Source organism: Pezoporus flaviventris, unplaced genomic scaffold (genome assembly GCF_033815535.1).
Source record: "Pezoporus flaviventris isolate CSIRO_AGI_PZ_B2104156 unplaced genomic scaffold, CSIRO_AGI_Pfla_v1 ptg000002l, whole genome shotgun sequence".
In the NCBI taxonomy this organism is placed as follows: Eukaryota; Metazoa; Chordata; class Aves; order Psittaciformes; family Psittacidae; genus Pezoporus; species Pezoporus flaviventris.
Window position 1 is genome coordinate 83244368 of NW_026892550.1, and position 16785 is coordinate 83261152.

The 16785-nt window shown below is 39.6% G+C and overlaps 1 protein-coding gene across 3 annotated transcripts in view; it reads right to left on the bottom strand.

Moving 5' to 3' along the window:
- Positions 1 to 16785, bottom strand: part of ERC1 (ELKS/RAB6-interacting/CAST family member 1) — a 295399-nt gene that overhangs the window by 232669 nt on the left and 45945 nt on the right. For all 3 annotated transcript variants that reach the window (XM_061444782.1, XM_061444783.1, XM_061444784.1), the window contains exon 3: positions 472 to 888. In XM_061444782.1, the coding sequence (XP_061300766.1) occupies positions 472 to 888 (417 nt within the window). The remainder of the gene's footprint in view (positions 1 to 471; positions 889 to 16785) is intronic.

Sequence of the window (16785 nt, forward strand, 5' to 3'; positions counted from 1 at the left end):
GCAGCAGTGTCCCTTTAAGTAATCTTTCTTTTGGCTGTGCATCCAGGGCAGCTAACAGTTTTATCAAATACCCTTCACAGCAAGATGACTGTTTCCATGGAAACCATAGAGCAATCATCCATTACTCCTGCAAGGATTTCTCTCAGTTTTCACCTCAATACAGGTAGCTACTTTCTGTCAATCTACAACAGAATGAAACAATGAATTTTACAGTCTGTGTGACAATCCACCTCCAAAACCTCATACAAAGACTACAGGCAAAGTGGGTCCTAAATCACAAAACCCCAGAAAGCACACACACAAGGAAGCCTTGAAGAAGTTTTAAAACAACAGGGACAAATTCTGTCAATTTTGCAATGTGAAAATACAGCTTACGGAGAGGACAGGAGACTTTTTCCTTACAGTTGTGAAACGGAGAAGAGACAGAGAAGAGCTTAAGATTGGAGATGAACCCAGAGCTTGGTCACCTACCTCTCTCAGCATGTTGTTTTCTTTTTCCTTCTGTTCGAGAAGGCTCTCCAAGTGGTGCACGTGCATCTCTGCCTCAGCCAACCGTCTTGTTCGTTCATGATCTTCCTCAGTGGCTTTTGCTGACAGACCTTTACTCTGCAGCATCTCCAGCAGCTTTTTGATGGACTCATCACGTGCATTTAAGGTCTGTTTCTGTGTCTCAATACGCAGTTCCATCTCTTCTAAGGTTTTACGTAGCAGGAAGAGTTCCTTGGCCTGGCGTTCGTGCTCTGCATGAAGTCGTTGGAAGTTTTCCTCTGTCAGCTCTGCCACAAAGGGCTCACTGGTTCTAGTGCTGCTGTCCTGCTGGAACAGCTGGTTCAGGTCCCTCTGGATCCTCAGCTCATCTTGGAGAGCCTGAATAGTCATCTGCATATGCTAAAAGAACAAATAAATAAAATCAGAGGATTCTTTCCACTGAAAAAAAATAAGAGAACAGTATGAGCCACATCAGTCCTCCTGAGCTACCAACCAAGAGGAAACTGCCACACCAACAGTCCAACCTTTTTTTGTTTCTGAAACCAGAACTGAGGTGGGACTGGGTCACACGACAGAAACTTCAGTTCCCAGTGACTGTGAATACTGTAGGTTAACATAATGGGATAATACAGGGAAAGCACAGTTTGCCTAGAAAAAAGTCCTCACTTCTTATTTAGATAAACATTTGTTTTGTTCTTGACAAGTCAAAAGTATTAAGACAATAGCAGACTAACACACTAAACAAAGACCTGATGACCAGGAATAAGATACACAGACTGATACATCTCTACTCCCTTAAGATGTGCTTACAATTTAGTCTAAATGTGAACAAGTAACATGGACTGATTCCTGGGGTCTACCTTTGTATTATAAAAATCAGTGTCTGCAATAAAGCTACTTCCAGTATTCACTAGGACTAGTTAGTATTAGTTATAACCTATTATCAAGCTTGACACAGGAAACACACTGTTAAGGTCTATAATGTAAAGATGTTGCCAAATTAATGTTTGACATAAATACAAGTACTTCATATTTCACTCAAATATTTATGAAAAGATAAGATGTTAAAAGATCTGGGTTTAAGTATTACTTCAAGAATATATTCACGACACTTCTTATGTTAAATTCCTTGGAAATATTATAAGCTGCCTGGAAATGGTCCTGGGCAACTGGTTCTAGGTGGCCCTGTGTGAGCAGGGAGGTTGAACCAGCTCATCTCCAGAGGTCTCTTACAACCTCATCTATGCTGTGATTCTATGAAAAGACAATAGACAGAAGACATGGTGATATGGTTCAGTGTGAGGTGTCCCTGCCCATGCAGGGGGGTTGGAACTAGATGATCTTAAGGTCCTTTCTAACCCTAACTATCCTATGATTCTAAGACAGCATTTGTAATACAGTTATTTATCTTTAACCTCTTTTAGAAACGTTAAAGATTACTGTGGTCATATAGAATGGTACATAAAAGCAGTCCAATCCTGTTTTCTTTATAAAGATCATGCTTTAGACTTTGTACTTCACCTTCTTTTGTGTTCTGGCCTAAGAAGAGGTTTTCAAAACTAAAGATGTTATTCCATAATCAGTTCAGGTAAGACCACACTGACACTAAAAGGAAAAGTCCAATTCTGTGTCCTTCCTTAGGTGGATAACATTGACAACTGGATCAAAACTTCACGTGGCTGAAATTCAGCCCCATCAAAATCAAACAAAATGACTTTCCAGCCAGATTTCTGATTCAGTAGATGATGCAACTAGATCAATGCTGATCCTGGTGCAAAGCAGCGGTGTGAAGGAGTGCTCAAGGAGCTGGTGGAGAAGAAAATGAAACCGTCCTTAATACTATCAGCATAAATTTAAATCAGCTTAAATGCATTACTTCACAGTTGATTTGGGATGCTGTAATTAACCTTTATTCTATTTCAATAAAACAATATTTGGCAGTTACTAATTCTGATAATCTAAAACTACACTTCAGGTTATAAAATCTGTGATAACATAGCACAGGTAGGTGAGGGGATAATTAGTTACTCTCTTCTAAAAGGCACATTGTGTTTGTATATTGGTGACTGCTCAGCATAAGAGATGAAAAGAAATATCTCAATATGGATTTTGAAGACGTTTTTATAAATCACTTTTTTTAATTACAGATTTAAGCTTTCATTTATTGTCATTTCTTCCAACTGCAGTAAAAGCAAGAATGTCAGACCACCTCCAAGCCTAAAAATCAAGGCACTACCACAAACAGCATGCAGGTAGGCAATCTGTTCAATTGATGTATGCTGATCAAGTTGTAAGAGAAACCCTACTGCGCTCAGGAAAAGGTTTGCCTCAACTGTACCTATACAATACCAATAAAGACAGTAGGACTCAATGGCAGTAGAGAATATCCTTAAATTTTGTTAAACAATAACCTCACTAGATATACATTTATAATTCCACACGAGTTAATTCCATTTGTATTTGAGAAGCCCTACTTATCCACAGCCCAGCTGTATGTTGTTCCTCCAGCTAACAAACAAATTCCCACATGCTTCCACCTGCCTCTCCACACACTGCCACTTCAGCATTTCCTTTCTCCTAGGCGAGAAAAAGAGCTGCTTCTGAACAACCACATCATCTACTAAATCAAATTACTTCCTCTACTCAGTGTTGTCTCAGAATAAAACTTGGGTCATTTATAAACATCCATTGACTAAATCGTCACAACCAAATTCCTTCTTTTTTTTTTTTTTTTTAGACTAGATGATCTTTTGAGGTCCCTTCCAACCCTGTGATTTTTACGATTTGATCTGCTGTGAAATCTCACTTCAGGTTACATAGGCAAAAACCGTGTTTCAGACCCACAGAAATTATCTCCCCCAAAGCTGGAAAAGCCTCCATGCAACTTCTGGGTCAAAGAACCAAAATCTACTCTATGATTCAGAAACATGATGTGAAACACATTACATGTTTCAGAAACATGATGTGAAAAAAAAAGTGACAAACAGCATTTATCGGTGTGCATCAATCTGTTAAGCAAAGACAAGAGAATTTGGAACACTTGACATAAATGGTCAGTAACTGCTTTGAATTCAGTTTCCCAGGAAAAATGAAGAGGTGAAGTGAAAGGAACGGTTAGCACTGAGCTTATGAATTAGTATCACTGTTCTCCGAACTGCTCAGCTGAAAATTAACATCATTATGTGCCAGGTAACTTGAAAACACGCCACAGAAAATTATTCTATGCTTTTGACACCCAACTGTTTCCAACATGCAAAATGGGTTCTTCTGTCTGCTTTCCAAAATTTTTATGGTTTTCAGAATAATGGAACAATGTCCTGTATTAATTGGCATAATAAACCCCTTTTTCAGTTAACAGCTTGTCTTCTACACCATTTGAAAGAAAACATGATTTTCCCCATGAAGGAGCTGGTGAGTCTTACTAGCTTCTCACCCATTTCCTAGACTTTACTTTTAAATCAGTGACTATCCCAGAAAGACAAAATATTTTCTAAGTTCATGTGATACTAACCACTGATGATTAGTCCTATTTCTAGCACCTGACACCTCAATCAAACTTGAAAAATACTGTTGAAATTGTCTGATCTAGAAACAAACAAGTAAAAATACCTTTAATACCACTGAACTGTTACATCACACTCTGCTGACTAAGTGCCACTCCTGCTTTTCTTACATAGCTTATTAACATAATTAAAGTCAAAGCAATTATGTGGAACCTGTCCTTTGCTTAAAGCTTAGGGCTTTTATTTCAGACCTTGAAGCTTCCCGTTTTTGTCAAGTAATGAAAATTGGTCTTTAAGCCTCACTACAAATTAGACCCATACCTGCAAAACACAAAGATATTTTTGTGAGCACAGCTGTCTAGTAAGTCTCTTGCTGGTTATGCTCAATGTACTTTCCTCTTGACAGAGCTAAGCCCCTTCAGGCCCACCTCAAACATAAATCCTAAAGGGGCAAGTTGCAAACATAACTTCTTACTAGGTGTCTCAAACTCAAAGTCTGTTCACTGGGCTCTATGCAGGGACAGAGTTTGCCTTTCATCCAGCAGCACAAAATGTACATCTGTAAGTAGCAGACAGACCATCAATCTTTGCCTCTGCCTAACAGAATCCAAATTCACATTTCCCACACTTTGGCAGATTGGTTACATTAGTTTTCAACCTACAGTATGATGACAGCCAATGATACAGAAGTGCCTTATGTTTGGTTTACAAAGCAGTCCTGTTGTTGCAGTCCAGGATAATGCAACGTACCTGTTGCCATACAGGTGATCTTGGGAACCTTGCTGCAGGCAGTTCTTCTCATCTCTCGCTGTTGAAGCTTTTCCATTTTGCATAAAATATTTAAAGCTTCAGTAGGCCTGACACAAAATACTAAAGAGAGCACAGCTTCTTATTCTAATTGGTAGAACACACAGGAACAGAAAGACCTGAGTAGCAGTACTTTCAAATACCTTAAATGCTTATAATGTTACCATTCCAAAGGAAGAAGGGAATGTGCATTTTAATGTACTCAGACAGAAAAAGGAATTTAATTTATATTCTACATCCAAGACCTGTATTCTAACCCTACATTTTAGATCAAAAGGAGGCAGCCATTGCTACTAGCATAATTTTGAAAGAAAGGATCAAATGACATGCTTTTTAAAGAAAGAATTTCCACACTCATCTGTGCAAGACAGAGCTTGACCTACCAAGCTACAGCATTTAAGTTTCCAGTCAATTTGGTTTTGCTGCCTGATTTAGGCTATTCACACTGCAGATACTGTCTTTGTAACTACTATAATCAGATACATAACTCATCCCATATTTTATTCAAAAAGTCATACGCAAGTGCTTATATATATAAATTAGAACTGTGGGTTCTGCAACACAGGCGAGGCACATAGGCACTGAACACTTCTGTTGTGAAGTTCTCTTTTATCTCCTGAATTTAAATTCTAAGAAAAATATCATTATGTTCAAGAGATGCCTGTCAACAGTCAGGAAAAAGGAACAGAAGAACCTACTTTTTCTCAGAAAAAAAGGGAAAACATAACATGCAATTATACGACACCATGTCACAGAAATGTGTTACAATGAGATGGGAAGCATTGTTAGAGTCTGCAAAACTCAAGGACTTAAAAAATTCCTCTTCTTACACTGGGAGAACACCAAAGACTCTCATATTCATGAGCAAGAGAACATGGGATGATGGAAAGAATGGGGAGAAAGAGAGGTGCTACTAGAATAAGTACTGGTGTGTTGGAAAAGCTTCAACCTGAGAGATAAAGGTTCAAGCTCTTACTCATCATCTTCACACACCCCAAATGAGGCTCTATTCAGTAGACAACAAGCTGTTCTTGGGTGGATTTCTAACAAAATAGTCTTACAGAAAGGACTGAGAAAGGTTCTACCCCTCTCACATCCAAGTGTCACAAAGGAAGGATGGATCTCGGCTCAAGGTCTTTATCTGAATTAGCCGAGACTCCCTAGCATCTTCCACACTCTAGTGAGCATCCCTGACCAAGTCTATTTCTTGCTCAGGGGCTGATCTCACCTCAGCCTTCTCTAATTTCTAATCAGAAATTCCACTCCTCACAGACAAGTTTTTTTTCTAACATATGTTTTGCTGAAATCAGCAGATTCGATAAAAGTTTTTTATTAAAATATTATTGACAAACTTAGCTACTGAAATTTTCCTGATTACTTCTACTGTCGACCCACAATGCCAGTACATCCTGTACTGAACTACAGCTTTATGATGCAAGTGTATTTGGCAGGTTTTTTTTACAGATCTAATCAGTGATCAAGCTCTTCTTTGTGTAGAAAACAGTGCTTGAAACAACACAGGACAGGTGTGCTATTTTGGCTGGGATAGAGTTAATTTTCTTCATAGTATCTCATACAGGGCTATGTTTTGGATTTGTGACGGAAACAGCACCGATAACCCAGGGATGTTTTAGTTACTGCTGAGCAGTGCTTACACAGTGTCAAGGCCTTTGCCTCTCACATCACCCCACCAGTGAGTAAGCTGGGGGTGCACAAGAGGTTGGGAGGGGACACAGCCAGGGCAGCTGACCCCAAATGACTACAGGGATAGCCCAGACCATATGGCTCAAACATATTATAGCTGGGGAAAGAAGAAGGAAGGAGGGGGGATGTTTGGAGTCATGGTGCCTGTCTTCTTAATAACCATTATGCATGAGATGGAGCCCTGCTTTCCTGGGGACAGGCGAACACCTGCCTGCCAATGGGAAGTGGTGAATGAATTCCTTGGTTTGCTTTGCTTGCACACATGGCTTCTGCTTTACCTGTTAAACTGTCTTTATCTCAACCCATGGGTTTTCTCACTTTTACCCTTCCCATTCGGGGGTAGAGTCAACAGCTGTGTGGTGCTTAGCTGCCAGATGAAGTTAAACCACGACAACAGGTTTGCATTTTTTTTACTACATATAACATATTTCTGCATTTGTTTTTTCAGGATCCACCCCAGGGCTAAAGAAAAATTAAGGACAGATTTAACTTTTTAATTGACCAAACTCGGTGTTTCTCAAGATTATCAGTTTAGAGCTAATTTCAAATTCAGGCAACTATTTTTTACAGCTGGGAAAGAGAGACGCTTTCAGCTACAAAAGCTGTTCCCGGTCTGAAATAGATGTACTTGTAGTACCTATAAATACTGCCTCACTTTTGCCGTTAGATCATCATGACTATATGTGCTACTATTCTGGAAAAGGTACAATAGTTATTATATATTTTCTTTCAGAAGGACAATTCAATTAAGGTCTACCCACAAATGTGCATGACCAGAAAATAACAGAACTTAAAGGTGCTTTCCTTGCCATCAAATCCACATGTACAATCACAAACTTCTGCATTATGATGATCTCCTTCATCTTCTTCATAACAAAAGAATTTCCAACATTTGTAAGAGGATGAAGCACATAAAGCTCAAGACAGATAACATGCCAAATGCTAGAATAGGATTTGGTCACTATGGGAAATCATTCTCTGCCATTCACAAAGAGTTAATGTTTTGGCAGCATTTCTGGGAAATAGATTCTGCTAAAGTCACTGCAGGAGCAAGGGCCTGGCTGGCTGAGGGAGTCCCTGCTGACATTCAGCTGCAGCCCACGCAAGGGAACTGAAAAAAGGGCTAATGTCAGGTGTCCAGCAGGGCTGTGATGAAACACAGCTTATTCCAGAAATGCAACATATTCCTTGTAAGGTGGATCAGGGGCTTCAAAACCCTTATTTAAATGGAAATGAACAGGTGATTTTCATAATGTTTAGCTTAGATACAAAATACAGCTATGATTTTAATAGGATTTAATTTGTGAGGGTCAAAGAGAGACTGGTATTTTAGACAATCATACATTGCATTATCTCTGAGACAACAGAAGGGCAAGATGGTAAAAAAGTGCTATAGATAAAAAGCTTAAGTTGTCAGTAATGCGTTTGTCAGCTGAACTAGACTCACACAAAATGACTCATTTGGTTTAAGGGAGCAGTGTGTAGCAACCTAATACCTTTGCCCCGTCCTGCACAAAAACAACCCCCTCACAAGCAAACCAGCAGGAATTAATTTAAACTCCTGAAGTAAGCAGGTCAGAAACAACCTAATCAGCCTGTAGCCACAAGAACCAAAACTGTAGTACAATCACCTCATACTAAGTGTACAGGTACATCCATAAAAAAAGCTGCAAGGTAAAATGGAATAAATGCAGTACACCGTTTTGCCTATGGTAAACATGAAGCAGCTTATCTTACAAACAAAAAAGGTATGCTGTTTTTGATTTAAGAAATAAAGCATGTATATGGGCAACTTCGATAGGATACCTGATGCACAGTAAGCCCACAACTTATTCTGAAGAATTTAGTGCACATCTGTCCAGCAAGAATGAAAATTCTGATTAAGCATAGGCAAACTCAGTAAACTTCTGAGAAACATCAGTTTATCAACTTCTGAACCATGAACACGATTCTGAAATTTCCATGTCTTCCTATGGGAATTTGAGCTGTGGCAGATACCAGGAATGGTCTAGTAGGCAACAGAATTCAAAGGAAAATTATTTCTAGAGTCATATCAGTTAATCCCAGCTACCACGTGTTTAAATTTTCAAAGGTACATCTACATTAGCAGTTCAGAGGGCTTCAAAAAATTTCTCTCATGCAAATCTTCCTATCATTGCATTTCACATGCTTTGCATGTCAGCAATGCTATGCTCCTGGAGCACAGAAACTGGACTCTAAAGCGCCCTTCATCTTTCTTGAGAGCAGGCTTTTTGGGATTAGGGCAGATGTTTAGAATTTCTCATCAGAATCAACAATTTCGTGATGATTTTAACCTCTATTTTCCACCAGTCTGTCCAAATTTGGTTAGCATTACACTACTTAAATGGCATGTTTTATTTATATACAAATGTGTACTTTGATTATTTCTTCTTATGCTGCTAAAGAAAATAGAGTCCTTGCATATATGCAGTTTCATACACTGCAGTAAGGTAATTCTTTACAGTCTCTCCTGTCTGACAAACACAAAATTTCTTTTGTCACAAACAGTGTTGATCAAACAGATCATCACAAAAAAAAGAAAGAAAACACGCACACAAAACCACTCAAACCACAACCCACAAACATCAGACTGATCTATGTTCAGGCCTGCCATTACAGAACCTGTAGATCTTGATCTTATCCTGTTTAGCATGTGTATTCAACGCACCCAGTTTCATCCGTGGTATAGATAGCTTTTAAACGTGGCATCTGTGGAATAGGTGCTTAAGTGCCAAACAGCTTCTGTGAACCCCTCGTTCCATTAAAGTAATTGGAAATTATTATGCTATTTAAGGGAAGGAGAATTTCAACATTTACATATGTATTAAAATGTAATATTTTCAAATTAGCAGAACATGATGCATTTTCTTAATAGATTAGGAGCGATTCTGCAAAAACATATTCTTATTAGTCACCTCTATTAGGGAGGTCAGTAAATGTATCTTTCCATTAGCTGATGCAAGGAATCCATCCAAGAAAAAAGGTGCTCTGCCACACAACCTTTGATCTTGTGTTCAGTATTTTCCAAGATACAAGCATAAATGACCAATATGCTCTAATGAGGAAAAACAGCTGACGATTTATAATGAAAGAGTACTACATGAAAAATCTATGCACAAGAAAGCTGGTTATCCTCATTACCCTCCGCTTGCCAACCCTCCGCCTGCAATTTAAATCTTCTTCTATACTGGTCGGTTTGGAGAGATTATAGGATAAATCTCAGTGCACCCATGTATGGATCCCATAAGAATATTTTGACCAAAAATATTTTTTAAAACTGCACTTATATGCATAAACCCTATAGCTCTCATGTAAGAGTATAAAATATAGAGTAGGCCTCATTTTTAAGGCTTTTTGAATACTTCGAGCTTGTGACTGCTGAGGACTGAAGAAACAATTGCAATTAGACTGAAATACATAAATTGATAGTATTTCAAACAATTACTTTCAATATTAAACAGTAATCTTTTCAACTTCTGCTTGCCCACAGAAATACAGTATTTTGTTCTTCCTGTCAATTTGGAACGTGGCATACTGAAAACAAGCAACAGTGGAAGATCTCATAGCTACACAATGTTCAGAGACTATGGACTGATGAACACAGCAGTAAGTGTTCTTTCCAAACCTGCACCTCCAGAAACAGTTACTGTCCAGATATCAAGGGCCCGACATGTGGCTGCTCAGCTGAAGAATAAATATTTGCTAGCACCAGGCTGATCTACAAAACCTGGACCCACCAGCTCACCAGCAATCTGAAAGCACTAGAATTTACTGGCATTTTGTTTGAAAGATTTTTTTCTTGATCAAGAAAAGCATCAGATTACTAGATATGGCCATAAATGTGAGAAGACTGCATGAAGGGCTTGATTCTGTCAAAGAATAGAACACGACATGCAGGATCTTAAAAAGAGCATACGGCTGTACTGTGATACACAGAAGGTTCTTGCCAATGGAGTCTTTGCACAGTGTTCAACCAAGATAGAAAGATAACCAACAGCAAAAACCAGCTGCTGCCTCTCAGCTGCACAGACTATGCGTAGAGGCTTTGCCTGTCTGCTTGTAATTTTCCTTGTATGTATTAGACAGCAACCTTGCAAGGCAAAAGTACTCTTAGGGAGATGACTACAGAGGGCAGAAGCTCTTTATGCAAAACACCTCACCCCACTGTTTCACAAGAAGATGTGACCTACCTGGGTATGTCATTGTAATATTTTCATTCTTGCTTTACTTGTTCATAGCCTCTTCAATATGCCTTCCTAACTGCTCTGCTCTCTATCCCATAAACAATTGTAAGCATTACATTTGCCTTATCATCAGTTTTTCAAGGAAAGTAAAATAGGTTTCTTGGGAAAGCATTTGCAGGTGCTTTTCTTGTTTTAAGCTACAATAAGGAACGACTCAAGGCTTTCACACTCAATTGGCCCAAATTCCAAAAAGCTTAAACAAGAGCAGTACCCAGGTACATCATCAGCCACTGTAGGGGACTATTAACTTGCACTCTGATATGACTGACGGCTTGGCTTCATGAGCGAAGATTTGGGAAGAGCTTTAACCACGCTTACTACAAGCACAATGACCAAGGGCAAGTGGGATATTCAAATCTGATTGGAAAAAAAAGGGTGCTTAGGCAATCAGGAAGTACATACAAGAAAAAAAAGAACAACCCAAAACCTCATTTATTACTCCTTCTTGAAGAAGTATGGGGTTTTTTAGAGTTGTCAATGCACAGCAGTCAGCCACAATGGCAGCAATCATTTTAAGCCTATTTTTCAAGATTAGGGCTTGAAGTTCTCACAACCAAGACAAGTTCTTGCAAAATGTAAGATATGCACCCTTCCACCTTCATAACTTTTCTTGTTTTCTTTGAAATGCAATGAGGAAGAAAACAGAAAACCATCTGTAAACAAACAAATGAACGAACAAAAACAACAAACCAACAGTAGCAGCAACCATCAGCAAAGACTCAACTAACCCTTTTCAAACCTGTGGCTTTTTGACAGGACACATGTTAACTTCTCAGCTCTCTGCCTTGAAATCTTCGCTACGCTCACAGAGGAAAAGACTTGAAAATGTTCTTTTCTGGATATATCAAGTCTCTCGTGCCAAGTACAGTTTTGAGAAGCCAGGCAGATCAAATGCATTCCTAGAATTTCAGGATAAATTTAGATTATGGGTGCACTAATCACTGTCCATGAGAAGGAACATATGGAAAACATCTGATCAAGATGTTCTGGCACTTACCCTCGTGCTGAACTAACAGCAGCACCTTCGACAGCAAAGCAGAACACAGCACATTATGCTAAGTTCTAAAGGAGCTTTCTGTGACCTTAAGAAGCAACATAATACCCCATTGAGGGAGCTTAAGAGTTAAGTGACAGGAAAACATGAAGAGGAACTTGGAAAACTCTGGCCAACACATCCTGGCTTATATCAGAAAGTGAGCCAGGGAAGTGATTGTTCCCCTGCACTTGTGAGGCCACACCTCGAATCCTGCGTTCAGCTCTGGGCCCCCTCAGTACAAGAGAGACATTGAGGAGCTGCAGTGGGTCCAGAGAAGGGCAATGGAGCTGGTGAAGGGTCTGTAGCACAAGTGTGATGAGGAGTGGCTGAGGGAACTGGGGTGTTTAGTCTGGAGAAGGCTCAGGGAGGACCTTATCGCTCCCTACAATTACCTGAAAGGAGGATGGAGAGAGGTGGGGGTCAGTCTCTTCTCCCAAGTAACAAGCTACAGGACAAGAGGAAACAGCCTCAAGCTTCACCAGGGGTAGCTTAGATTGGATATTAGGAAAAACTTCTTCACAGAGAGGGTGCTCAGGCATTGGCACAGGCTGCCCAGGGCAGTGGTGGAATCAACTTCCCTGGAAGCATTTGAAAAATGTAGATGAGGCCCTCAGTGACATGGTTTAGTGGTGGACTTGGCAGTTCTGGGTTAACAGTTGGACTTGATGATCTTAAAGGTCCTTTCCAACCTAGCTGTTTCTATCACACTATGAAATGAGGAGGCCTAGCACAACCTACCTGAATAGGAAGCATTCAAATTTCTGCTAGATGACAGTGATAGACGTTAGGCTCACACGCTGCTTTGGAAGTATAAAGTCAAGGATATTCATTATGAAAACCTTTACTGGATCCTAGAGTGTGATGAAAATACCTGAACAGAAAAGGTTTTCCATCCATGCTATCAGGTGCGGTAAACTGTGTTCTTAGTATGCATCAGAAACACATCTGATGAGAATGTGCACCAGGCAAGCTAAAACAGGTATCTGCAATGATTGAGAGCTAGAATAACTTCTGTCAGTGAAAAGCTTTAATACTGTCTTGTCTAAATTTGTGCATCACTGTAGGAATCAAGGGAATACACAGAAGAATAAAGGAGTTACAAGTTCATTGTAGTAAACACAGAACTATCTAACACAGAATAGCCTTGCATTGCCCATGGATCAAAATGGACAGTTGGTATAGACTGCGTTGGTAAAATCATTTAGGGTAAATATCTCACAGAACAAATACTGGTTCTTAATAAATCCTTTCAGGAACTACTTACTCATGAATTATTACTACATGGTCATTCAAGCAGTATGTCAAGTTGTTAGGCTTCTTGCAGACCAATGACTGAACTCCTCGCTTCTTTACATACCAGACTGAAAACACTTAAAATGGATATAAATGCTGTACAACACAGTGTTTTGGTTCTGGTTCAAGTGCATTTATGCAAATCATCTTGTAACCAAGTGCTCTGCATTTAAAAATTATTCACAGAAGCATTTAATCTGCAGATACATCTGTATGAACAACTGTCAAGACAGAAAGGGGAATGGAATTCCCTGTTGTGAGTTTGAGGCATCAAATCCACCAACTCTAGCAAGAGCTTAAGCATGGCACAATTGCCTGAACACAGATACTAATCTTGGAACTACATGCTTTATAAGATTCAGGAAAAAATCAAAATAAAAAGGGCTCCTAGCATTGAAAATCTGGAAGGCTCATTTGTTCAGTGCTATGTGGTTTAGTTCAGACAAACAGAACAAGGCGGCTTCTGAAGCCTCAAATTCTTATCTACTGGATATGTTCTGGGATGTAGAAAGAGTTAGGGAGGGGACTCCCTCTTTCTAATCCATCTCAGTGGAAACCTGAAGAGCCAATGGTGATGCTTATTTAAATGCAAAGTTTAAGGCACACTTCAGACATCTTGGTATGCTTTCCCTCCTTCCCTCCCCACATCACTTTCTCGTATCTTTTGCAGACAGTAACCGTAAGTCAGGAAACAGACCAAAAGTTACATAAAAGTTAAACACAGTGTTCAGTTTTTTTATCACTCAAACAGATGCCTAGATGAACTTTACTAGACAGAAGACTTGTATACCTGACTAACACAGAAACCCTGAGTGTATTACTACAAAATCACCCCACAGTCCTGAAATTTCATAACCCTTGCATTCCTTTTAGACTTCACTTAACATGAACATATGTTTTACTTATCATTAGAACAGCCTGTTGGCAACACTGCTTTGAGATGCCTTATCTATGGAGACTGCCATATGGAGACTGCTCCTGACTGAAGCAGGCAATTTACAAACTCAGGACTGAAATGAAGTGCCCCAAATTCTTGGAAGAGTCATACGTGTTTCTCTCCTCTGATCAGACTCCCAAGCCACCTAACCTAACCTAACCTAACCTACTAGGACAAACCTGTCCTAACCTAGCAGGACAATCCTCAGATTTCCTCTTAACAGACAGGGTGGAATGGTTCCTATGACTGGGTTGTTTGAATGGAAGGATACAAGCTCTTTAGGAAGGACAGGCAGGGGAGACAAGGAGGAGATGTTACCTCTATGTCAATCACTCACTGGAGTGCATGGAACTACACCTGGAGACGGAACTGAAGCTGACCAAGAGCTTAATGCATCAGGACTAAAGGGAGGGAAGGGACTGGTGACATTATAGTTGAGGTCTGCTACAGGCCACCCAAGCAGGAAGACCAAGCAGACAAGGTCCTCTATAGACAGACAGGAGCACCTTTACATTCACCAGTCCTGGTTCTCATGGGTACTTCAATCACCCCAGAACTCCTGGATGAAGAGGCTAAGCCACTATGCACCACATCTGAGAAGTCATGGCAGTCCGGTGAAGTTCTCACTGACTGGAAAAGGAGAAACATAGTTCCCTTTTTTAAAAGGGAAAAAAGGAAAACCTGGGGAACTACAGACCAGTCAGTCTCACCTCAGTGCCCAGCAAGATCGTGGAGCAGATCTTCCTGGCAATGATGCTAAGGCTCACGGAAAATAAGGAGGCCATTGGTGACAGCCAACATGGATTCACTTAGGATGAATCATGCCTGACAAATCTGGAAGCCGTCTATGATGGGGTTACAGCATGGGTGGGTAAGGGAAGAGTGAGTGATGTCATTTACCTGGACTAGTGCAAGACATTTGACACTGTCCCACAAGACAACCTTGGCTTTAAACTGGAGAGGCATGGATTACTGATTTGATGGTGGATAATCAGAGGGCTGAAGCACCTCTCCAATGAAGAAAGGCTGAAAGAGTTCGGGCTGTTCAGCCTGGAGAAAAGAAGGCTCACAGGAGACCTTAGAGCACCTTCCAGTACCTAAAGGGGGCTATAAGAAAGATGAATAGGGGCTTTTTACAAGACCATGTGGTGAAAGGACAAGGGGGACTGGCTTTAAACTGACAGAGGGTAGATTTACATTAGAAATATCTAAGTAAAGAAGAAATTCTTTACTGTGAAGATGGTGAGACACTGGCACAGGTTGTCCAGAGAAGCTGTGGCTGCCCCATACCTGGCAGTGTTCAAGGCCATGTTCATCCCAGGGCTTCGAACAGCCTTGTCTAGTGGAAAGTGTCCCTGCCCATGGCAGGGATGTCAGAACTAGATGATCTCTAAGGTGCCTTCCAAACCAAACCATTCTATGATTCTATTTCAATTTTCACAAAAGAACACCTCATGGCTGTACTTCATATTTTACAGATTACATACTTTAGTATTAGTCATTCTTCTTAACTCATCTGCATCCCTACATCACAAAATAAAAGCTACTTTTAAAGTTTAGCATTCTACTGCAGAGATGATTTTGGGGTTGGGTATGTTTTGGTCAAAGTAATATGCTCATGCGTTCTATTCCCAATTATTTTTTTTCTGAGAAAAACTCATTAAAAATCCTGAATGTTAAACAAACATAAAAGGATACCTGGTAACAGGATATGGTATTTTAGAATAAAACTCCATTATTAGATTAGTTATACAAGAACAGACCAGCTCCTCTTGATTAATGTACCATGAACAATTCAAGGAAAAAAAATTATTAATCAGTAGCATTTAACTGTTGTAATTTAAGTGACAACAGTTGAAAAAATTGTCAGTTATTAAATGCTTCAAGTAGTATACTATGCAAAATGGGTGAAAAACAGCTTTTAAAAAACCCAAACCACTACTTGAACTACTGAAGAGTGATTTATAAACTCAAACCTCAGCTCCTATCGAAGAACAGAATACATAACAGGGAACTACAACCATACAAATGTAATCTTTCTTTAGACAAGTTTAAAACAAAATGATTTTTTAAAAAGCTCTGGAAAGCTGATAAGCAAATGACACACCTAAATTTCTGTTAGTCAAAAATCACAATCACATCACTTCCCCACCACAGCTTTCCTTGAAACTAGATTAACAATCCTTCAGGCAGCAATCAACATTTTTATGTGTGTGCTGGTTTAACAACCAGAATAATACACCACCAACCCTTAAAGAAAACCACAGTATAAACAGTGAATCAAACTGCTAAAGCAGAAATGGATTGAAAGCAATAATGAATGAATGAAGACTTTCATGAAAGCATTACTGTTCTCATGGTCTGAAGTTCTGAGCACAAGATTTATAGGGAGAGGTGATAACTCTACCAGCTGATAAACAAAACACAGCTTTCAGCACACTAGTCCTTCAAGCTTTCCTGGTTTTGTATTAAATCTTTGAAACTATATTGAAGCAAATAATAAATATGGTGAATTAATCTTGATTATGTACCTTAAAACCAATATTTTAACTAGTTTATGACTTTCAGAATTCAGTATTGGTTTACTGTATCTTTATTTTTTCCCATGCCCACAGACATCTCTTCATTATCCCACAGAAAATTCTATCTCACAGGAGCTAGTTACTATAATCAGCTCCCTCCATCACATCCCCCCCGCTTATCTACAGCTACCAGCCAGATTTTCTCCTACGAAAACTGAAAAGCATTACT